Genomic DNA, 25172 nt, shown 5'->3' on the forward strand with positions numbered 1-25172 from the left:
TAATGAGAGAAAAGGTTTCAAAATATTTTATATTATATTTTAGGGAATTGGATCAGATGTGGAACTACGTATTTCTTGATCTATCTTCTCTGCGACTGTCAAACAATTCAGAACATTTGTTTTAACTATCAAAACTGTTTATCATCAGTGTTCAAAATAAAATAGAAATAAAATAGAGTCTCTAACTGGACTTAATAGCGCTCAGCATTCCAGACACAAATGAAATCTCAATTGAGGTTAATCTGAATAATTATGATGGTAAACAACACAAGCAAAGTTTGTATTGTTATTTAAAATCACTAAAAATTGCAGCCAGCTTTGTGCAGTAACTTTATGTTGTAACTTTTTTTATTTTACAGGTTCAGACTCAGTATATGTGCAGTTCGGTTGCTAGAATCAGGCAATATCATTGTAAGTCAAACCTAAGAGATGATTTAAATTATTTACAGTGTAATCAAAGATTTACAAGTTGCATCATATACTTTTCCATCCGATGTGTAGTATGAAGTTTACTGTGATGGATCTCTTAAAGCCAGGTACTGTAAATAGGTTTAAGTGGGTAACAATGAGACACACGACATTGAAATGATGCATAAGTATCAACACTCATTTATTTATTTTGCCTTTTATTTATTTTTCTTCACAACTTTTGTTACGTGTCCACAGACATGAGAAAAAACTCTAGAACACTCAAAAGATAAACGTGAGCTCTGAGATTAAGACTATCACAGGCTGGGACCTGCTACTGCTTCTGTCAGTCGGCTCAGAGCAAAGAGAGTGAGTGCAGACCTGGGATCACCAACCCGCTCCACAATGACCACCTCATCCACGTCGAGCTGCATGTGCAAAAAACTGATCCCTGATCGGCACTCTACTCTAGGGGTGACAAAGACGAAGCATCAGGCCAGTTATTCTTATTCATCATGGTATACAGAGGAAGAGAGAGAGAGTTAATATCATCTGTGCGATGAGACCCAACACAGAAATTCTCCATTTATGTACAAGACAGAGCCAAGAGGTTTCCAGTTAGTCATTACAAGGATCATGAAAGACAATACTTTACAAGCATTACTCCAGGGAGGGGGGGCGGCTGTTGTCATTAGCAAGCAGTAAGGCAGGAGAGAGGGACAGAGTACAGCAGGAGATAAGTGGACCTGCATGCTTCGATCCAGATGATAATCAAAAAGCAGCCAAATATGAAATAATCAATTCATTTAACTTTTAGCAATTATTGGCCAGTGGACTAAAACTGTTTAGTAAAGTGTAATTCCTTAACATGACACCCTTGATCTATCAGGGCTGGAACAACTGCAACATCCGCCAGTCGTAAACAACAAAAAAAAAAAATCAATGCGATTTGGTGCACCGTTGTTGGTTGTTCAGCTGTTGGGACGAAAATGGAACCGTTTCACTTTCATCTACTCTTCTTCTTTCAATACAGGCCTTAATATTATTGAGCCAAACCCAGTCTTTTCTACACATTCTTAAAACATCATGATATGAAATCATATTAAATAAAGAGGCTTTGTGCATGAGGTGCTATATATATATCATAACAACATAATCTATAATTTAAAACTTTATAATTAAAACTTTCCATTTGTCTTCTGTTCCAGCAGACAGCATACATTATATATTAGTAAGCATGTTACCAAACAAGGTGATTATACCAAGATGACCCAGAACCCTGAACTTAGCTCAAAGAAAGAATATTAAGTACTGCAAGTAGCAACAAATATAAAGTGAAATGTGATAAACAACCTTTGTGTTAGTTTGTACAGACTTATAAAGTATTGGGCTCTCTTGCTCAACAGGTTGGCTGGCCTGTGGCATCAATAGTCCTAAATACTTTCTGTAGATCGATCTGAAAATAAACGGATTATAGAGTAAAATGAGAAAGACCAACTGGTTGGCTGACCATGTCTTTGGTATAAGATTTACAAACTTAAGATGTTCTACTCCAGCATGAACAGATATGGATAATAATCCTCTTAATGCAAATAATAAAATACACATACCCAGTAATATGTTATGTAAATAATCTTTCTAGCTACAAAAAGCTACTTTGTTTTTAGATGAACCAACATCCGGGGTCACCTTGGTACAGTGCAAAAAAATACAGAAACAAAATCATAGCAACACCAAAGCTAATCATACTGTACTGGTTTCTGACACAACACCAGGCTCTCAAATATATATAGTGCCTACAGTACATACGCTAAGAGGGGATTTCCTTTTAAATGCAACATTTACAGTCAATGATAATGAGACATATGCTGTACTGTCTCTGTACCAACAAACTATAAAGCATCATCGATAATATTCACTCTCCAAGACATAAAAAAAAAGGTCTGTAGCATCTACTATAACTCAACCTGAAAGCCCACTCTCAGCCACATGTAACTTACTTCAGTGTTGATGTCAAAGACAGTGATGAGGAAGGGAGAGAATAAAAAGAGGTGAAGAAAGGGAGGCACTTTCTGGTGGATGGGCAAAGCTCTTGCCCACTCAAAGCAACTGTCCTCAACAGATCACAGGTCCAGGATCATTTCAAACTTTTCATGTAGCTACTAGAGGAGACGCAAATAGTAAACGTATTTAACGCAACAACTCTGCCGGCCCATAGCGGCCTGAATAAGTGCTTACTAGATACAAATGTAACCACACACACACAATACAGTTGTTCAATTTAGATACAATTGATTAGTTTAAAGAAATAGTTCAGAGTTGACAAGAATACGCTCATTTGCTTTATTGCGAGAGGCTGAATAAGAAAATACTGTCAGGCAGATGTTGTTCCATATTACTTCCCGTTTTGGTTAAGCTAAGCTAGGCTAACTGGCTGCTGGTGGCTAACCTCACTTTTAGCATGCAGACCACAGAGTAGCATCAATCTTCTTATCTTTCTCAGCAAGAGAGCAATTATTGTTATTATTTTTCACAACTCTGAACTATTTACCATCCAGTTATTCTCATAAACTGTCTGCTGAGCTAATGCACAGTCACAACATTTGGAATAAGTAGAATAACAAAAAAAAAAAAAATACTTTGGTTAAAACAAGTGAGTGAATGATACAAGACATTAACTCAATGATAATAAAGTGCCATAAAACAAAACTGGTCAGTGATCCTGTCACAAATAAATAACAGTGCAGAGAACCTATGATAGCAACAATAAATAATATTCTGCTGAAGCTATATATATAAATATATAAATATATGAACAAGGGGGCTATGTTGACGAACATATCAAGAAAAAAGGCGAAGACATGAGTTATCTCTCCTGGGTTATTTTCTGCCTCAATCTGGCCATCAAACTCAGTTGAACTAGTTTAAAAAATAAAAAAATAAAAATCAACAACACAGATACAGCTTACCCTTTTGTCTCAATAAATCCCTCCTCATGCTACTTCGGTGTTTTAATGACTCGTCCATTTTTGCCGTGAAACAAATACTCTATGTCATAGAGCAGCAAGCCGTTGCAAACTGAGGTAATGTGCTAGATACACGTCTACACAGAGTAACATCCAGTTTGGTGTTTTTTTTTTTTTAAGTATTGTTGTTTTCCCCCCTCACCTGATGGCGTTAAGTAGAAATACATGAATGGTTGTTTTTTACAACTGGGACTTAAGTACAGAGCACATAGTAACTTTCTACAGGGACCGGGAATGGCCTCACAGGAGACTGATTTCTACATGTGTATGACAACTAATCAGAACATGTCCAAAAACCCAGCAGTGGTAGGATAACTAACATGTTTGGGTGATTAGTGTTTCTTATCAATATTTCGAATGGTCAGGAGGGAGCACACCATGCAGGGGTCTTAGGTGTTGACTGCAAAAAGAGAGAAGAGGGGTTTGCTGGGGTTTGAGATGACGTCACATAGAGAGCAATGTAAATGGTTTTATTTATAAGTTTGTTTATATGGTCAATGTTCATCGGAGCAGGATGGAGAGCGGAGCTTTTAGATTGTATATTTTGTTTTTTTGTGTGTGTAGCTTTCCATCAGGCTGGTTCACCTCTCACATCCTCTGTGCAGACGGGACCGACTGGACCGACTTTCTCCGGGAGAGCTTTGACCTGAGGGGGGAGATCAACAACAAATTAAAAAGAGGACAGTTAGATAAAGGTAAATAGCAAGCTCATTGAATTTTCAGAGACATTTTCTGGTTGTATTCTCAAATGAACTCAATTGGACTTTTTCGGGACATTTTACTAGGGGAATGGAAGGAAAAGTTCTGGAAAATGTCGGCCCCTCTGGAAAAGGAAACTGTCCGTAGTTCTGTGTATATCTGAAAACAGCTACAAGTTATCTGATTCTCTCTAGGAAACCAGCCGACACTAGACCTGTGAAAGCATGAAACACTCATTTTAAACGTGTTTAACCAACAGCAAACAGATCATTTGTGTTGCTCTTCTGTTGGATTTTTCCTCGACGGTTTCTCCTCCACCCACCTGATGGTGCCAGCTAACAGGGGGTTGAAAGCATACAGCCAGTCATGCATCTCTTTGTCATTGGTGGCCTGCAGCAGTATCCCACGATGCTCGGTGCACACAGCAAACGTGTTGGGAGTCTAGAGAGATTTAACGCAGGGGTTACTGAAGTTTGTTCATGTTGGCAGAGATAAATGTTTATTTTCCTAAGGATTAATCTGTATTAGGATTGATTTCAAGCTGGGTCATACCCGCAGTAAGGTTTGTTTGTCTTCGCTGTATTCCACCTTTGCAGACGACAGGTTGATGACAGCTCTCTCAACACTGTCCCTCTCGCTGCGATACAGGTAGACGTACGGCCGGCGCACCACCACGTAGCGCTTCACCCAGCCACTGGTGTGGGGCTCCAGGAAGTGCAAGTAGCCCTTCTTGGACACGATGGGGCTGCATGGGATGGTAGAAATAAGAACTTAAAGACAAACTGAATAAACATTGATCACAACTGCTCTTTATCACGTTTATTTCCTGAGTGAAATTAGTTTAGAATGACATGTGAAGTCTGACCTGACGCGAATCTCCTGTATGTCAGGAACAAAGCTGTATCCTCGGAGAGCTTTCTTTCTGTCCACCGGGCTGTACGGGTCCAGATCTGGAGTGGATGCCCCTGAACCTGGTTCAGTATGTCTTCAAAAAACAAATTCATGATTTGACAACAAGAAATACAAGATTATTAGCGCAAGATGGTGACATATGAATCGCGATAGTTAAGCTTAATTTCTGAATAATGGGAGGAAGTGGCGACATGTCCATCTTAATGTACAGCTCTGCGGCTGTGAACCATGGCAATGTCTTGGGAAACATTACATTTACCAACACACTGAATGAAAATGATACTGAGAGTAAGGACATGTAGTTACATACCTAATGTCATAGTGTCCCTCGACCAGTGACGGGCAGGTAGAAGATGGAGTGAGCGTGCTCAGTCCAGATGACGACTCCCTCATTAGTGACGCAGACATCTCAGAGAGCTAAAACACACGCACACACATCACACACAAACACAATGACACACAACATGGATGGAGAAAGCACACACACAGACACCCACAAGACAAGAGGGACAAATACAGACATGGACGAATCATATCGGGAAACAATTAAGCACAAACATCACAGACATGCATTCAGAAAACAACTCAATCAGGCAAATTGTCATGTTCTGGCAATGTATTGTAGAACCATCTCTATAGCACTGTAACACCAATCCTCATTATGTCTAAGAGCCCCTCATTGATTAACATGTTAAAGACATGCAGGAGTAGGATCAGGTTAGTGGGACCTCGCAGTCTCAGAGAAGGAGGGACAGAGACAAATGAGGTCCGGGAAAAAGAAGATGAAACTAAACCATTCTCAGGGATGAACAAAAGATGCATGGGGCTTCAGAGGAAAGAGGTGAGCAGGAGAACTTGGTCAATATTTATTATATCAAGCTTTAAAATTTGAAGAAATTCCAGAAAGGCAGATTTAATATATCATGTTCAAGAGGCCATAAACATGTCGTGTGGGGCAACCGTCACCTTGATCAGTAGTGAATTCTGGGAAAATGGGTTTACAAAACAAAAACGGCTTTTTGAGGCCACTGTGACCTTGACCTTTGACCTACAAATTCGAATCAGGTCATCTTTGAGTCCAAGAAAATGTTTGTGGCAAATATGAGGAAGTCCCCTAAGGGCAGTTTTGAAATATTTAGTTTACAATACAGAAAAACGTGTTTTGTAAGGTAACAGTGGCATTGACCTCAAAATTCCAATCTCTTCATGTGTGAGTCTAAGTAAATGTTTGTGCCAAATTTCATAGAATTCCTTGGGGGTTTTCCTGGGACAACGGGTCCACAAGGCAAATAATGTGCAGCGTGAGGTTACAGCGACCTTGCCCTCGGTCCATTTGCAAGCCTAACTGAACATCTGTAACAAATTTGTAGAATTTCCCTAAAAACGTTCTTGAGTGTTGTGTTTACAAGAAAAGGCAAGGACAGACAGACAACTGAAAAACAATAATGCCTCGGGCCACTAGATGTCACCGATGCTGAGACAGAAAAACGTCTCTTGTATGATTATCATACCGGACATATCTCATTCACCTGGATCCTTCTGATAATATTACTGAATAATATTTGATGCAGGTCTACTGCTTGGTTATACAGACCGAAATCTTAAAAAGAACTGAGGGAAATGAAATTTGATGAGAAAAGAAAATTAAAAAGAGATAGAAATCCGTGCTGAACAAACGATTGAATGATTAAATGCAGTGGCAGTGAGTGGGTGCAGTGCGGGGCTCTAATATTTAGCGGAGGCAACAGAGTAAAGGTTGAGGTTCAGACGGATTATGGGGCCGGGTTACGGGGCCTAGGCTGGGGCTCACCTTGCTCTCACTGGCACTGCTGCTCACCTGGCTGTACTCCCTGTTGAAGGTGTGCATCAGCAGACGCAAACACTGAGTGGAAGAAAACAATGACAACGGATTTGTTTATTTTTAGATGATGTTGAACCTAATCATTGAAACCACATGATAAAGCTCAAATGAGCAAGCAGTCACCTTGGCAGCCAGCTCCCTCTGCCTCAGGTTGGGGCTCTCGAGGGCGGGGCTGCTGCTGGGACTGAGGCTGAGGACGGGACTCTTTGCGAAGTCGCTGATGTCGCTGCTCTTGTACAGCGCGTCCTGCCCCGCCTGCAGAGTCGCCTCCAGCTTCTCCCTCAGCAGCAGGTAGTGCCTGGTCTTCTCCACCTATAACCACAAGCAATGCATCGTTTTGTATTTGCTTCTAAACAAAATTACTGCAGTTGTTCTGCGTGTGACAGTTTTCTTGTGAAGGATGCAATGAAGATAGTTTCTGTAAAAATGTAATTTGTGTCAGGCCGTTTTTCTCATAGTTTTAACAGTTAATATCTATTACACCCTGTATAAATACAGCAGTTGGAAGTTTTAAAGGGCAGCAAATAATAATAATAATAATATAACCCACAAATCTTTTCACCAATGTCAAGTGAAAAACACTGTATCTCAATGACCCAAAGATTCTGTGTAAAAGGAGTCAGTTAGATAGTCAGTTAGTCAAATAGGATTATCAGGAAAGGTTGTTTTCAGATTTTGCTGATCTATATTCGTTCTTACTTTTCTGTCTGCAGACTCTCTTACCTCCTGCAGTAAGCTGAGTTTCTCCAGCTCCCACTGGTGATCGAGGATGAGGCTGTCGCTCCGAGGCCTCCAGCCAGCCAGGTTCTCCTCTCCTCGCACGTACGCCACCGAGGTGTCCAGCACACGCCTGCGACGACGCTGCATGCCTGGTGAAGAGAAGGGAAAGAGTCTCACTTTAAGTACGACAAAACAGAATCTGTCATGTTTGAGATTTCCTTCTTTTTTTTTTAAAGATGATTTTCTTGTTTGCTTTAGTTCCGTCTCACCTGGACTCCCATTGTCGGCCACATGGCACAGAGTGACTTCATAGACTCCTGTGACACGGTTACTGGGATGGAGAGAGCAAAACATTTTAACAGTAAATAAAAAAACATGAAATAAATATATATGTACATACATTCACAGATAGTAGTCTAGGTTGCACTGTATCGATTCAGATTGCACAAACCTCTCTGAGGGCCGGAGGCAGCCGGTGCTGAAGAGGTTCCTGATGGAGCGAGAGGCCGGCAGCTTTGCGTCACGCGAGTAGAACACCATGCAGAAATCTTTGGTGATCACTGTCGGCTGAGTGCAGTTCTCCATCTAGTCAAAATACACAGAAATCAGATTCCATTCACAAGACGGCAAAAGTGTCTGATTGCTGACTCCTCTTGGTTTGAATCAAAACTTATTTGAGACAAGAAATAATCAACGTATTGAAATCAATCAGTGGTATAGGCTGAAATAGTAGGCAAATAAATAAATAACAAAGAAAACGGGCAAATATAGACACACTTAAGAAAAAACAATTTCCAAACCTCCAGATAAGCAGACAGGGTGATGTAGATCTTCTCCCCATAGGGAGTGACTCTGTTCAGGAGAAGAGAGTTGTGCATGGAACTGTCCCATGCTGCCTCAAATCGGTAGAACGTCCTGCAAGAGAGAGAGAAACTAAACGTCGCCACTGATCTACGTGGTTTTTTTAAAGCAGGAAGATTCAAGCTAACAAGAAAAAAAATAAGCATGTGAGCAAAGGGATATCTTGTCATCATTAAATTGAAAAGATAAAAATGATTGTCGTTATACCTATGATCAACTCCCAAGGAGACGCTGCCGTTAAAAAAGAATGAGAAGAAAAAGGCGGAGTTAGAAACTTTCAATTGAAGCTGCTGAAAGTTCAAACTCAAAAAAAACTATGTTGATCCATGCAAGGTTAACTATGTTTTAATGCAAAACATAAAAATGTGTTGAGTATGAGAAGCCCTGAAGCAGTGAACAGAATGATACTTGATGAACTGATGCTTGGATGGACGGATGGAAGGATGGATTGACAGATAGCATACTTGTCGTCATGTTTTGGCCAGAAGTATCCGGAGGACAGGATGTTGAGGGAAAGGATGTTGGGGTCGATGATGGTCTCATCAGCCTCTGGTGTGTTTCGAATGCGACCTACATCAAGTTAGGGTTATGGTTAGGGCTAGGGACATTAGTTCAGTGATGAGACATTATTTAAAATAAATGATGACGCTTAATTTTTCTCCATTACTCACCAATGACCAGCTCTTTCACCTCTTTCCACTCGACATCATTTCCTGTCTCATGAGCGATGGTGACGGTGATCCTCCTCTGAATGCCCTGTGCAGTCCAGAGAGGACGGGAAGCAAACCCAACTTATTTAGCTGAAGTGATTGACCTCCAGCTACTCAAAGTATAATTGGCTGCTGACATTTTTCACCCTGAAGTCTGATAATTGTTTAAGGAAAAGTTGTCCGACCTGATGTAAGAGGAACTGGCCGTGACAGGGCATCCCAGCTCGGTGGTCAACAACAGCAGGTATGTAGCTGGAGAAAAGGAAGAATCAGAGACATGTCGATATACTTAAGTATTCTACTCAACTACAATCCTATGAGCTACGTAAACCACTGACACAGATTACACTTTTTTTCACCTTAATGTTTTTTACTTTTTCGTTGATTTCTTAGTTAGTAATTCATGGATCTTTATAAAAAAATTCTGACATGTTTCATGGACTGATCTTATTCGTTTTTGCAGATTTAGTGGATTTATGTTGATGTGGTGGTTTGAGCACAGGACTTGTGCACCTGAGAGACTTGAATTCAAATCCCATATATGTTGACTGCGTTAACTTATCATATCATTTTTTGGGGAAAACAGATACAAAGATAAGACTCACTCTCCGTTGGCCTCCAGCTCACAGATTTCAAAGAAGGCCATGAGATCGTACTTGGCGTGACACGGTCCGGCAGTGGAGCGAGTCAAAGTGCTGAGCTTGGTGGCCGGAACTGATGAGTGAACAGAGAACAGATTAATGTGTGACAGAGCAGAACAGTGTAAACCACACTAAACTGATACCGCCAATAGATCAAGGGGGAGAAATGTCAACATCCCAGAGCAGCTTGTTTTTTTTTAACCTGTTATGGATTAATCAAATAGATTATGTTGGATTTCCATCACAGATTAATGTAGGAAAGAGCGGATCACCGAATTCAACTAATGTGTAAAAATACTACTTATACAAGGTGGTGGTGAAATAAATGACACATCACAGATAAATACTGATGTTTAACAAACTAACCTGGTTTGGATAAGGGCATCACCCTGGGGAACTGCCTCCTGGAGGGTCTCAGCGGACTAAGAGACAAGACAAGGACACAGAAACGTGAGGGAACTTGAGGGTCCCATCTAAAAGCGATCGACTCACACAAACACACCAGGCATCAGGCGTCAGAAATGACAGTTCAGATTTCTCCCTGACCTGATCAGGTCTTTGCAGAGCGGAGGGAAGGGCTGTTTCTGGTAGTGACCGAACACCTCGAAGACGATGGGCTGAGTCTTAATGTACTCCACAAAGGATTTAGTCACCTCCACTGTGATCTGACAAGAGGAGAGAAGGAATCAAATGTCACTACAATGCTTCAGACAATTATTACAGCAGCCTTATAAGAAATATAAGATAAATAAATATTTGGTAATAATTGTGCTCACATTTTGGACATGGTAGAAGCCCAGCGGAGGTCCTCTGCCGGTGTTCTTCAAAGGTTCAGTGGAGAAGGCTTCGTCATGACGGTGGATGAAACTGAAAAGAGAAGGAGACTTTATAACAAAACTGACAAGGAGTTTTTTTGGCATTTGATTGTTGACACGTTGTTCACAGATTAATGTATTGATCACGTGTGAAACTGTGAAACCTTAATGGGACCACAGTGTTGTTCTCTTTGGTCAGGACTGCCTGACTGAAGTGTTGCTGGTCACTCACTTGAACTGGCAGAAGATGTCGGCATACTCGGCTGAGATGCTGGAGGCCTGTAAGACGGTGACTCTGAAGGTGAAGGTGCTGCCGACCTTCAGGTGGGACAGGGCAATCTCTGGGGAGAGGTCCAGGGGGAGATCTAGACCCAGACTTAAACTCTTCTCTGGGCTGTCAGGACGCTCCACAGAAGCTACATGACACAGAGACGGACACAGTCACACTCGGAAGCTGCAGTTTATTTTTTCACAATAAAATGTAGGCTTTTATTCCCTTATTATTCTGAGTGGATACTCAAATCCCGAACAACGAAAAATCCCAGTTCGATACACAGACAGAAGTAACAGCCCGTGCACAGATCCACTCTCACCTGCACACGTGTTGTTGTTGACTTCATCTGCAGAGAATCCGATCTCAGAGCTTTGTCCTTCTCCCTCCACGAATCTCAGCTCCTCCTGGGAGGTGCTGGAGTGTGACAGATTGCCAGGACACGACTCAGTCTGGAACTAATACCAAGACAAACAAACAAAAATATATTATTTGATCAAATCTGGTGTGACATTGCTTGTCCTTTTGGGCTCATAGGATACCTAAAAAAAAAAAAAAAATAGGAACGTCCTGTTTGTACCTTCTCAAAATGTTTGTCTTCGAAGGAGATCTTGGCGGTGCCGGACTGCCTCACACCAGATCCGTAATCAGGGGCCTCCTCATCGGCTGAAGAAAGACAAAGCAGAGGACACAGTGTTGTAGCAGAGATGAGGTCATTTCAAATAGAAAGCGTCTCAAAGAAAGCAGCTATAATGATTTCAAATAAACACCCAGTCTGGATGTTTGTACCTGATATTGCCTGCACAGCCACCCGGAGGAAGCCTTTCACTTCTCCTTTCTCGCTGACGATGGCCACGCGGTGTACCAGGGGCACCGGGTACAGCAGGTTACTCAGGTACACAAAAGCCCTGAGGAGAAGAAGCAAGGAGGGGGATGAGATTTCATGTTTACCAAGACGTTTAGTGTACGTTAAGTGAGATTAATACTGCCTCTCCTCTGTTCTGACCTGCCGACAAGACGGAACCAGGGGAAGCGGTCGTAGAAGGGGTCGCCTCCGGTCAGGCTGTGGTCGCAGTCCTCCACAGCACTGCTGGGGAGCTCTGCGGCACGGTCGTACATTTCTCTCATCAGGTCCAGCCTCAGCCTGCAGAGGGGCAATTGAACAAAAAATACATGAACAAACCAGAATATGACAGAAGGTGGAGCTAAAAATAAGCAGCTGTTATGAATGAATGGCTCTTCGATTATATTAGATAACGTTATGAACCCTAAAATTCACACTTTTTTAAAATTATGATGGATCAATAAAACCAGCGTTTACCTGAGTTTCTCCAGTGTCCAGTAATGCGTGGCTCCGTTCTTCTGATCCTGGACCTCCACGGCTACGATGGTCTGAGGGAAAGGTCGTCTTTCTCTCTCCCTGGCCACGCAGGGGGGCAGCAGGTCAGGAGGTAGCGGAGAGTAGAGAGTGTCCGTCAACAGAACGAACTGGAACTGAACCTGTGGTCCACACAAGAACATCAAACATGAGTGGAGGCTTGTTTATATCCAACTGTGTTTCATCAACATCCCTGATAAAGGAAAATGTTAAAAGAAAGTGATAAAACCATCCCCTGTGTCACAGGGCTGAGTTATGTTTCACTAATGTCACACCTTCTTCTTCAGTTCGACACTGATCGCATTGGCCTCCTTGAGGAAGATGGCGTTGCCCCACAGCAGATCCCTGAGAGAGGTGAACTGGTAGAAACGCCACTTCCTGAACGCCCACAGAGCCAGCTCCGTCTCACACGGCGTCCACGGCACTGGGGAGGCAAGTGGGTTGATATGAGAATTAGATGTGACCAAACAAAAGCCTGAGTTGTTTGTGTTGAATTTTACAGTTGAAAGTGACAGTATCACCTTCCTCTTCAGGCTCCTCCTCTTCCTCAGGTGACTCCAGGCACCGAGAATCCACCTGTCTCTGAAGAGCCTCCAGTTTACTCTCATAGTCCTGAAAGGGAACACATGATGCAGATCAGGAACAGGGTAAACAAATATTTACTCTTAAACCAAAATGTCAAGGCTACAAAGACACAAATTCATATTTGATGTTTTCAAATGTAGCTTTTTCTTACCAGTCTTTGCTGTTCCAGTAGGTTACTGGCCTCCTCCCTTTCTTTACGGTACTGATCCTCAAGTTCCTGAAGCCTGGAAGCAAAGATATATAATCACATGTAATTAAGAATAGTGTAACTTTATTCAAAACATTCATTGTGGTGAACAAAATTCACAGATCTCCACACTCACCTCTGCTCCATCTCCTGCTTCATGTCGATGCCTTGTTTCTCCAGCAGCTCTCTCTGAGCAAAGGCCCAGTCGACCGGCTCCACCGGCGTCTCAGCGCACGGCGTCCTCTCTCGCTCCAGACGAGCCTGCTCCGGGTCGGTGAAGCGAAACACGTGGCTCTTCCCCATGATGATGCGATTCCCTAAAAAGTTAAAATCAAAATAAGTTTAAATGGTCTAATTTAAGATGATGTCACTCAGTAATTACAAAGCTGGCATTACTGCTTTGGCATTGGAACAATAAAGGACTCTTAGAAAGTAAAAGCTCATGGAACAAACAAATCAAAGTGGCTGAAAAGTTATTCAGATTTCAAAACTCTATCTTTGGCCTCAGACTTTTCTATATTTACTGTTCTCTGTGCAATTACTTTGTTTTCCACCTCATTTCAAAAATAGACACTCACCAGATCGCAGAACGATGGGGGAGGTCACTCTCTTCCCGTTGACATACGTCTCTGACCCCTCGCATGGCTCAAGGATGACACATCCTAGAAAAAAGTTATATCTCTGGTTATATCTCAAATACATGCAACATAAGAGCTGCTGGGCTTCATTCTTATCATGTGCAAACTGGAAGATTGTAATTTGACATATTGAGGCCAAGTTGTTTACCTTCTCCCTGAGGGCCTGTGGTGCTGCTGAAGGTGCAGTGTTCGTCTCTGATGAAATGGCCACTGAGAACGATGTCTTGACGAGTCTTGGCATCTTCTCGGCCGACCCTGTGAGAAGATAGAATTTAGACAAATCTCCCAAAACAGCCCCATGCCTGGATCACAGAGTGAATTTAAAGATGGATGACGCATCTCTGCTTCCTCTCAGTATCCAGAAATAATGCAAAAAGACCACAGCAAATGCCTCCATCTGGCACACTTGGAGCCAGTGACTTGAGCAGTAGGGATTGGAGGATGGAGGCGGGGTAACAAGGTCTAATTGATTCATATGCCCGACCAATCAGGAGCCAGTCTCAGCTGTCTGTTTTGTCGTTTCACTTTCTTTTTATATCATTAAAAATAATTAATCAAAGCCAAACCTACCAGATGAATGAACACATAGACATTAGTGTGATATCTACAATGACAGACATTTTTGAAAATGGGGTGTATAACCTATACTGCATCACCAGTTGGCGATCGAGATGCTTTGGCTTCTGTTTTGGGTAGCAGTCATGTCTTCCATCTTTATTTACAGTCCATGGTTTGGATTAAATCTCAGAACTGAAAATATTCAAAACCTTACTTGGTGATGCCGTCCTTGATGTAATACAGCAGACACTCGGACATCAGCGGGTCCTCATTCAGGTTCACCAGATGAGGGGTCTGAAGGTGGAAGTCATGATCGTCATTGGATTGTGTTTGTGTGAGATCAGAGAAATGTTGCAAAAAAATATCAAACTATCATAACTAATGGTGATGAGCACCTCACCTTTTTCGGGGAGAAGACACCCACAGTGCCTCCGTCTTCTCTCATGGCAACACCCATCTCAGCCAGCAGGGCCTCTCTACAGGGAGCAGCATATCACACGATTTTAAGGATATTGGTTAAATGTTTTTGCAATGAATAGCATCTGTCCTGTTGTAGAGCTGAAGCCTATAGATCTCAAAGCTGACCTCAACATGCTTACATGCTCACAATGACATGAAAATATTTACGTACTTAATTTTTCATGTTAGCGTTAAATGTTCACAATAAATCTGAGAAAATCTTTCATAGTGTTAGAGAATGTTTAATTTTCATTCATCCTGAGGGGAACATAAATGCCTTCCAACTTAAAAAAAGGCACTTATTAAATATCTGATTGATTTTTTTATACTGTTTTCTGCAGGTTAAATGTCTTATGAGATTAAATGTAAGTCTATGTTTTCATTATGATGGCAATGTTTTAAGAATTGTTGCTGTTACTAAATATGAACAGCAGGGGGCAGCCCTCTCAACTAAACGTCGAACTCCATCTGTTTGCTTTTATCACGTTGCTCTCTCAGTGTCTTTCAGACATTTCCTTCTGTGGAGCATTGCTACCAATCAAGTAGTTCAAGTACATTCCTACAGACTGCAAATATGACATAAAGTGTTGTTCAAGCAGCACAGCAATGGTCAAGCTATACTAGTTAGTCACTTTATTTGAGTTAAGGTGGAGCAGACACCACATGCGGGAGGGTGACGGGACTGTTCCGGCTGTAGTGGTCATGAGCAGGATGTGTGAATGAGAGCTGATATTAAAAAAAGCTGGATATCATGCATGAATAATTTGGACTGACCTCTCCATGCGGATGGCCTCAGTACGACGCAGCTTCTCCTCCCACGTCTCATTGAGCTCGGCAATGATTTTCTCAGTTTCCTGGTGGGGAAATTGAGATTTTTGTCCTCAGAACTCAATTTATAAACGTTCCCATGTCCCACCTCTACAACCTGAACAATCTCACTATCCTCTCTCCTACCTTGAGCCTCTCGATGGTCTCTTCACTGGCCGGGCTGAAGATGCGGTCGTGGAGATTGGCGATGGACCCGGCGCGACTGGACAGCGCCGACAGCGAGGGAGAGGGGCTCATTCCTGTCATGGTGTGGGTCACTGTGGAGAGATCACCCCTTTGATTGACAGCCTGCCGATTATTCGCAAGGTTCTTGTAATCGCACAGGTCTGCCAGAGAGAGAGGCGTTGTGTGGAGGAAAGCAAGGAAGGAAGGACAGAAGGAGGGAAGGTAGAAGCAGACGCCGGGTAATTAAGGAGAGACGTCAGGGATAGAGAGGAGCCAAATGAATAGAAGACAAAAACAAGGGGGAACGACAGGGAGGAGTACAAAAGAAAAGAAGAGAAAGCTCAAATAATGGATCAAAGAAGCAGTGGTCCTTATGCTCACCAAAGCCATCGCAGAGAGAAAAGAACAACGCCATTCACCCAAAATGCAAAATAGACAGAAAATTAGAGATCAGATGCGTTTTTCTATTCTCTGACCCCCGAATACATTGAAACAGATTCAACAAGCTTGCAGGCAAGAGAATGTTATGAGAAAGAAATGAAAGAATACGTGTCATTAAGATGCAAAAAGACCGAATACAGCCAAGTTTTTCTTTTTCTTTTAACGTAATGCGTGTCCTGATGCCTGAGGTGACAGAGCTCCTGACAGCCCAGGCCTCAAAGCTCTTGACTCATAGCTTCAATTAGCTCCACACACAGAGAGCCAGGATGCAACATTTGCTCCTCAGTCATCTAAAATGGCGTCCTCCAAGTCAGTCTTGTCTCCCATGATTTCTGTTAATAGTTTAAGAAAATGTATCAAACCAACAGATCCATGCCAACTCTGCTTTCTATTTTTTTCATAAACAAAGAGTCCTGATGGGATCACAATGCAACATTACTTTTAATAATATAATTAAAGCTTCCCATGTTAAAAGGAAAGCAAGGGAACATGTGTTGCCATGGAAATGAGAACTAATAGGGAGAAAAAGGAGGCCATTTTGCAGAATTGTTGAGAAAAATTATTTATGGGTTAAAACAACAAGGTTTAACCTCATAGATAATTTTTGTTGAAAAGTTCTCTAAATAATCATTTTAGCAAATCTCGTCTGACTCCACCCTTGATCTCAAGGGGCTGTGTTAGTCAGGTTTCTGGTGTGGTGGAGGAGGAAGGCCGGCTTGGGATTTTAATTTTCAATCAGTTGCAAAGCGCAGGCTCGCTGAACGAGTTATACACACATTTCAAACCATCGATGACAGGGCCGTCACAGCGATACGCTGATAAGACAGAGGAGAGAAGAGACTGTGCGTGAGAGCTGTCTTAATTGTGTATGTATATGTGTTTGTGTGTGTGTGTGTGTTTTTTTTTACGCACACTCACTCTCTATGATGTCTCCCAGGCCCTGTGCATACAGCAGGTCCTTGAGGCGAGCCACCTCCTCCTTCAGCTCACGCACCAGACGGTTGCTGGGGTCCTCGTTGATCACGGCGTTGCAGCGGATCTGTTTGGCACGGTCAGCGTACCTGGAGGGAGAGAGGTCACCGAGGTCAAGAAACCATTAAGCTTTAAAGTGTGATGCGTCAGGCTGACAAATGACAATATGGGATATCAAATGAGAAGGATTCTGCTGCAGCTTCAGGAGTTAACAGGAAAAATACTGCAGCGATTACAGTGCCTTCATTTGATAGGATGCTGTTCAATCCATGGGTAATAATAATAAGTCTATTTTCCTCACAAAAATACAAATATAAGCAGGGACTTTGGAAGTCAGTGAGAGTTGGGGGTGTTATAATAATGTCATATTAAATGCAGCAAAACATTTGTGATTTTTGTTTTCATTTGAATGACCAGTTTAACCACATTTTACACAACCGATATCAGACTTGTCTTTCTAGCCACCACACTTACCCTAACCCACCATCTTATTATTCTGTTCTCTCAAAATGTTTCTCAAGAAAATGAAAGTATTTTTTTTTTTTATTGTCGTATTTAGCTAAACATGTATGCCTTCCAGTTACCGCCTCTTTCCCAATTGGAGGTGCTGCACTCCTACTTCAAGCCTCCTTGAACATAAGCAGCACAGATCTCAAAAATCCTTTGCTCTACATATTTAATCTGTGGTGACGGTATCTTTAAAATTCACTTAGTTAAAACTACTGAACTAATTAGATTAGAGGAGGTGTTTTATTGAGATCTTTCTCACCGGAGGGTACTGAGGGTTTCATCATAGTTAATATCAGCAGGGCTCAGGGCAGCCACCATAGCAGTACGAGAGTTTCCTCCTAAAAGACAGAGAATAAGAACATGCTTTGATCAACACAAGAAGACATTATAGTTAAAAAATATATTTTATTTTATTATTATTATTATTATTATTATCTTTATTATTAGCATTATTATTATTCATTGTAATAGTGGTAGTAGAAGTAGTAGTAGTAGAAGTAGTAGTATTAATATGCAGTATTTTGCATACCTAAGTTCTCCCTCAGTAGCCAGGTCAGAACTGAATCTCTGTAAGGAATAAAACTTTCCACCTTCTTCTTCTTCTTGTTCTGCACACAAAAAAAAACATGTATATGTTCTATTTACCCTTAAAAAGATACAAAGAAGATACTGTACATCCTATTTGCCTTTTCCAAGTTGTGATAGTTGCTGTTGCTTACCTTGTTGGGTGGGGCTGAGGCCTGAGAGTTGAGAAAGAAATGTGTGTTATTCCAATAATGATAATATGAATAAAAAGGTTCAGCATTTTAGCATCTTTGATGACACATGTAAAACATACCAGTTCAGCCAAACCAGAAATAACTTTCCCCAGTGTGGTTAAAGACTTGTTGATGTTTGCTCCTTCCTGCAAATACAAAATCAATAAACCAGTTATTAGGCCTTCAGGAAAAACACATTAACTTGAATTTCCCTGTGGTTGTATGCCTTGGCTAACCAGTGCAACTCCAATCGCCCCCAGGTGATGCTGACATATTGCGCATCAATAATCTGAGGTCACCGTGACCTTTTCACCTTTCAACACTGACATTTAAACAGTCAATCATTGCGTCCAAATGTTAACTTGTCTGGAGTTGAAGAAGAGCCCTCAAGGCTGATTTGAGATATCATGTTCTAGAGGCCCAAAACTTGTGTTGTGAAGCCACTGTGACCTTGACCTTCGACCGTCCAAATCTAACCAGTTCATCTTTGAGTCCAACGTTTGCACATAATTTGAAGAGATTCCCTCAGGGCCTCTCGGCCACTGGCTGCCACAACAACAACAACCTCCCTCTCACCTTCAGTCTGGTTCCTTTAGCTCCGGTTGAGTCGGCTCTCTCGCTGCCAGCCAAGTCCACCAGACTGATCTTGCTGACCTGTGTGATGGTGGAAGATAATTTAAATTTAAAACATACCGACAGCAGTGAGCACATTTTACCTGAAACTACAATAGGGGAACAGGCAGTCAAAGTTTATGTGCATTATTTAGCAATACATCGACTCATCAATCAACACAACACTGCTGGCGAGACAGGTCATAAAAGGCAGTAAAATATTTTCTGCCTCACAGCATCTCTGCTGGAGATGTGACAGCTTATTGATTTTTTTTTAATAGGAAACAATAACATCCTTCTGTTGGATAGAATGAACAGGAAGACATGACTGTGAGCTGAGCTCGGTGTCAGAACCTTTTCTAATGTGTTTTCTGTCTCCATTTCGTGTTTCTTCTGTGTGAAGATGATGTTGAACACAGCGTGGGAGCGACTGCTGGTCTCGTTCATGTTGGTAGCAGCCACAGTCCTGAAAAACAGAAGAATAAATAGTATTACCGACCTTCGGTTGTATGACTCCAACAACCAGTGCTGTTTCCATTGTTTTTCGCCAGAACTCATATGAGGTCAGCTTGACCTTTGACCACTGAAATCATGGAATTTGAAAAATTAGAACAACTTCCCTCGAGACAGATTTGAGATATAATTTTCAAGAGACCAAAAACATGTTTGTGAGGCCACTGAAACCTTGACTTTTGACCTTTGACCACCAAATCTAATCAATTAATCTGAGAGACTAGGTAAATGTTTCTTTTAAATTTGAAAGGATTCTCTAAGGGTGTTTTTTAGATATCGTGTTCACAAATACCTCCGGCCACTGGCTGTCGCCTGCACGGACACCTAAAAATAGTCAATCTTGATCTTGTCTATCGATTATTTTTGCTGCTGAGATCCATCAATGGTTCCATCCAATGATTAATGAATTCATCCCGACCACATCACTCATCTTTCATCTTTGCCATCCACTACTACATCTACCGATCAACTGGTTAATCCCTGGTTGACATTCGTGCTGTCACCTGGCTTTGTTTCCAGAGTCCATCAGGTCCTGGATGTCGTTGTAGGAGGTGACGGCCAGCTTGGATAAATCTTCGACGTAGGGTCCCATCAACGGGTGCTCTCTGACACGCAGGTTTTTGTTTTTGGGGTTCAGCAGGTCACGTACACGCTCACAGTAAATCTCCATGTAACTCACCTGGAGACGGCAAACAGGGAGTCATGTCATAAAAAGATTCTACGAGTTTAATGGTTATCTCTTTGACTCGGTCGGTTGGTCAGACAGCAATTCAGTTCAAAGTGCCACACAATTGACTGACGAGGATAAACTCGAACAAATAAAACAGTCAAACACAATAAAATAGATTTTAAAAGGTGTAACAAAAAGAAAATGGTAGGAACCTTAATATTCAGAGTTTTTAAATGTTTAAATGTTAAATACTGAGACAAGGACTCACCTCCACAGAGTAAGACATGCTGTTTTCATTATTGATGTCATTGATCTTGGTGAACAGGTCCTCACACAGCTAAAAAACAAAGCAGGAATTAAACAGGAAAACACATGAATCAAAAGACAATTATCAGAAAATATCAGTTGCATTTAAATACATTTGTGATAAATAAATTCAGAATCTATTTCTCTGTGAGGAATTTTCCAATTTTCAATCAGAACTGTACGCTGCACTACCAGAGGTATGATCCCTTGTTGGTCTTGTTGGTCCTGTCGTCCCATCATGGTGTAGCTTTTGCCAGATCCCGTCTGGCCGTATGCAAATATGCAGACGTTGTAGCCTTCGAAGGCGTGAAGAAGCATCTCCTCTCCAATGTCCCTGTACACCTGCATCTGAGACGCATAGTTGATGTCCTCGGGCTACGGACATGAAGGGAGAGGATTGAAATAAAGTATAAAAAAAAAAAGATGAAACAGACTGATATCCATTGTTTTTTAAAGCATGAAATGACTTCAAAAACAAGCCTTTGGTATTTTTCATGAAGTTATCTGAAAAATCAAATCAATATTTTTCCTCAGTGAGAGTCATAGATTTCTTATCTGACCAGTAAAAATGGCGATATCATGAAAACTCACCGTAGTGTGTGACCAGTAAGAGTAGTCAAAGTTAAAGCTCTTGTTTTCTTTTGGCTGTTTGGGGTTCAGGATCGCTGAAATGAAGCAAAACAGATCAGTCACCCTGACACCCTGCATATTATTCAATTTCACCATTTTCATTGTCAATTCTCCAGAATGAAGAATGTGGCATTGTTTAAATACTTGCCACTTATAAATCTACATCTTTCAATGCAACACAACCTCCTCACACACGCATTCAATATTTTGGTCTGGGGGCAAGTCCAGAGGCCATTCCAGAGGGTGATTGGCCCCTGAAGTGCCCCTGTCTTGTCAGTAGTAGGATTTGCCCCTTACTGAATCAGGAATCAAAAACATATATATGAACATTATTCATGACAGAATAAACATTAAGTCCTTATTTGGGGATTGAATAGATGACAACTGTGGATTTTGAATCCACTGTCATCTGTTTAAAGAGTGGAGGGGTGCTGGTTTTGTGGAGTATGACACAAGCAATGAGCAATAGCAGATGCTCTGTTTGCTGCAAACTGAATCCACTCTAATGCCCCCAGTGGACACGTTTAACATTACAGCCGGACTGTCCAGCTAAAACGTGCACTCAGCCGGAATCAACAGCGCGGCTATAAAGCAGGCAAAAATAAAAGAGCAGTGAGAGCTGTGAGCACAATCACAGCCAGTGAAGTTAATGAGCTTAAATAATCAAAGTTTAAATCTTTGGCTCTAGTGAGGTCATTAAAAACACTGACCAGCACAACTGGCACAAACACACACTAGCCTGCATCAGCTGACCCTGTCAGGGCTCAACCCGAACAATGGGGTCTATTTGGCCCCTGTGGCTCGTATGATGAGAGCTCAGAGCTGTGGCGTCGCTGCATCCGACACACTGACGGGCTTCAGACCTGACTGAAGCTTTTGTTTCCCCCCCTGGCTGCCTAGATGCTGCGTGCGTGTCTCCCTGCCCACTCTCATGTTTCTGCCAGTCAAAATTGCAGACGAGACAAATATCTGAGGGGAAATTCGGATCAGTGTAGGTCACAGGACTATAATCATGACGATGATTTTTTCATGATAGATGATTTTGTGCACTCGCAAGCAGCGAGTGCACAAAAAGGTGAATGTCACAACAGCTCCCCCCCAAAAAATGAAGCAAATTCATCTGGCTGGCAGCAGTATGGCTCATTAACACTGCCTACTCCGTGTTAGCCGATGGAACATGGACCAAACAACCAAAGTTCAACAATTTAAGCCTTTTGATTAGTGACAACAATGCACTTAGTGGACATTTCATGGACTGTCGCAGTTGCCCCATAAGATTACATTGTAGCCAGTGCTGCAGGTTTAGGACTGCTGGCAGAGGCTACTGGAATAATTCCAAAGGGTTTTGTAAGTAAGATATATTTACACAAACACATTTATAAACATTCCCCAAAACGTATTGCAGAAAGTTACTGTCTCAAGGATGGCAGTGCATTTCTTTCTCTCCCGATAATGTTGAAATAATGTTTTACAGCCACATCATCATGTTACAGCTCAACACTTCTGCTGTCAACTGCTACTACACAACAACCAAAAAAATCCCTTGAATTGATACTCACTTGTGGTGTTTCCTGTCATCTGAATGATGCATTTACTGTCCTTCCCCATTTCTCTGGAGTTGAAGGGTCGAACCCTCACCGCCACCTTCACCGACGCCCCCGCCATGACGCAGGTAGGTGTGCGGGCGAGCGGTACAGCTGGAGATCTGTGTACACAGACACACACCTGGCACCTGCAGGGATGGATGTCAAGAAGTACATTTACTGGATATATTATCAACAGAAGTGGACATGTATGGGATAGAGACATTAGGTGTCAAGCACAATATGATTTTGTTATAATATGGTAGTGATATAGAATTCACTTGCACGTTTCAAGGCTTGTTATTGTCATTAATATGGAGGCCGGAGCCATGTAGGCCTTAACAAACACCTAGAATAACGTGATCCTCCATTTTCTGGGCCTTGTATCAGTGAGTCTGGCCTCAGGCAGATTCACGCTCGAACTAAAAGGCTGGGCCATTATTTGTCAGGAAGATCAGCAGCATCCCTGATATTCTACAGTAAGATGGCTGCTTCCTCTCGGGCATCATCCCCTCACCTCACAGGCCCTTCGCTGGCACCATGTCTCCCTGCTGCTTCACAGAAAACAACACAATTGTCTGGGGGTGTCTGTGGTGTATGTCTCTGCATCGTAACAACAACCATTCCTCTCACTGTAGAGCTGTCTATCCAGGAAACCATTTAAAGTTTTCTCTGTCCATGACCCGAATATTCAGTTAGTTTTTTTTTAAAGGCCATTTTTTGCTTTGGGGCTGCGCGGCGCACATCACTCATCCAACCTCCACCCATGAATAACAACATCCCTCCTAAACATCTCAACGAAAATACATGATCGAAAGCGCGATCACAAAATTTGAGGAAACATTCGTGCTATAAAGAAAGAGAATATATAGAACTGGTGTAAATATTGTGTCCTCCATCTTGCCTCGCCTGCCGCACCTCAAACACAGGCCGAGTAAACAGAAACGGCACAGACGCCTGCTCATCCACCACTGCGTCAGAAAGGAGGTCAGCGGACATTAATACGCTTTAAATGACATGTTAGCATCATTTTGAGAGCAGATGTTCAGTCGTGTGGGCATAGGAAAGAGGACATAGACATTTCAAATCCTCACTGAGTCCTTATTCGTCGCCTCTAATGCGCACCAGAAATCGCACCATCACATAAACACTCACGCATCTGCTGCCCCTCCTCTAGTAACACCCTTTGGGTCCGATGCTGTGCCGGGAAAAACACTTAGCTTGATCCGTGTCTTACCTCAGCAACTCGGACTCGAGCTCAGAGGGTGAATCCTCCGCCCATTCAAACCAGCGCCAGGATCCGAATCTCCTCAGCAGCCCGTGTTTCTGTCTCTGCGCGTCTGAGCCCGAGCGTCTCTACAGCATCCCTCCTTTGAGCGCGTCCATACATGGAGAGGATCCGCCGGGGAAAGAGCCTCAGCTTCAGCAGCAGCTGAGTGTCGAACACAGGCGGTGCGTCAGTCACAGCCCGAGTGCGAGACTGGCAGGCGGGGAGGGAGGGAGGGAGGGGCGGATGGCTGCGGGATGCTCTGCGCGTGAAGTCGGCCGGAGTGTGAGGAAAATGGCGGTGCTGCTGTGGCAGGGCAAGCTGGGAGGCGGTGGTGACATCAGCATCAGCATCATCAGCATCACCGGCATCATCCGCAGCAAGCAGCCATGATGGCAGAGCCTTGCATCCCAGAGGAGGAAAGAGAAACGGGGGGGGGGGGCTAAACATGGCAATTAAAATCCTTTACTTAAGTAAAAGTAATGCCACCATGGAAACACTTGATTTCAAGTATGAGTCCTGCACTCAAAACCTTAGTATTGTAGTATTAAGTTAGTACCTTAGTACTAACCCTAGAAAGGATGTAGGCTAAGTATTGTCAACAAGATGTGCTTATATGCAAAGTAAAATTACTCATATTTAATCACTACTTATGAGGCCGGGTTAATGATATATATCCCCTTTCCAAGTTCTACACAAGGATATGGATCATATTTGCCCTTATTTTTTTTATATAAGAGCTATCGCACATCCATGTCTGCATCATTGACTGGATATAAAGAAATAAAGCCCAAATTATTCTGGATTTATATGCCGCCATCTTGCTTCGATAACATCAGTCGGAGCCAGAGTTGGCTCAGTAAAGCAATCAAGGGTTAGAGAGGCAATATCAAGATGATGTGTGGCTTTTCTTTTAGGAGCTGTCATCTTGTCCATTTCTATATGCAGTCTGTAAAGTGTCTAAACTGCATAGCGACATCATGTGTAAGGGTCACTACTGGGTGACAAGATAAATAGTTAGTATGAGGACTTTCAGATATCACTGAATATTTACAATAACAATAGTGGCAGATACGATGATGGCGCCCCCTGTGGAGAAACCTGTGTGTGCTTCTCTCACCTTCTGTCTGTCCCTGTCCTGGCTCCTCCTCCCATTCTGTTTTGGTGGATTTTGAGTTTTCAGTCCAG

At 42.3% G+C, this 25172-nt stretch overlaps 1 protein-coding gene across 6 annotated transcripts; it reads right to left on the reverse strand.

The window, feature by feature from the left end:
- Positions 1 to 586: 586 nt before the first annotated feature.
- Positions 587 to 24187, reverse strand: kif1ab (kinesin family member 1Ab). Of its 6 annotated transcripts, none has more exons than XM_062404186.1 (49): positions 23955 to 24187; positions 22694 to 22866; positions 21096 to 21169; positions 20697 to 20879; positions 20467 to 20535; positions 20032 to 20207; positions 19370 to 19481; positions 18980 to 19057; positions 18484 to 18549; positions 18365 to 18385; positions 18175 to 18253; positions 17905 to 17983; positions 17082 to 17224; positions 16940 to 16978; positions 15684 to 15814; positions 15504 to 15583; positions 14671 to 14746; positions 14485 to 14564; positions 13861 to 13967; positions 13653 to 13736; positions 13211 to 13391; positions 13039 to 13111; positions 12824 to 12914; positions 12578 to 12726; positions 12246 to 12424; positions 11931 to 12068; positions 11714 to 11832; positions 11505 to 11590; positions 11247 to 11382; positions 10886 to 11069; positions 10615 to 10705; positions 10385 to 10503; positions 10205 to 10260; positions 9803 to 9911; positions 9383 to 9449; positions 9159 to 9243; positions 8952 to 9057; positions 8695 to 8718; positions 8427 to 8541; positions 8078 to 8211; positions 7896 to 7957; positions 7630 to 7775; positions 7030 to 7218; positions 6883 to 6927; positions 5356 to 5462; positions 4999 to 5118; positions 4686 to 4878; positions 4456 to 4574; positions 587 to 4080 (listed from the first exon to the last, which is right to left on the reverse strand). In XM_062404186.1, exons 2-49 carry the CDS (start codon positions 22797 to 22799, stop codon positions 4023 to 4025), a joined length of 5064 nt encoding a protein of 1687 aa, XP_062260170.1. In that variant the 5' UTR covers positions 22800 to 22866; positions 23955 to 24187; the 3' UTR covers positions 587 to 4022. The 6 variants fall into 6 exon arrangements, with proteins under 6 accessions (XP_062260170.1, XP_062260168.1, XP_062260169.1 ...); XM_062404184.1 differs by having other exon boundaries at positions 6856 to 6927; positions 23955 to 24186; XM_062404185.1 differs by lacking the exon at positions 8695 to 8718 and having other exon boundaries at positions 6856 to 6927.
- Between the last annotated feature and the right edge of the window lie 985 nt (positions 24188 to 25172).

Source organism: Platichthys flesus, chromosome 14, assembly GCF_949316205.1.
Source record: "Platichthys flesus chromosome 14, fPlaFle2.1, whole genome shotgun sequence".
NCBI lineage: Eukaryota > Metazoa > Chordata > Actinopteri > Pleuronectiformes > Pleuronectidae > Platichthys > Platichthys flesus.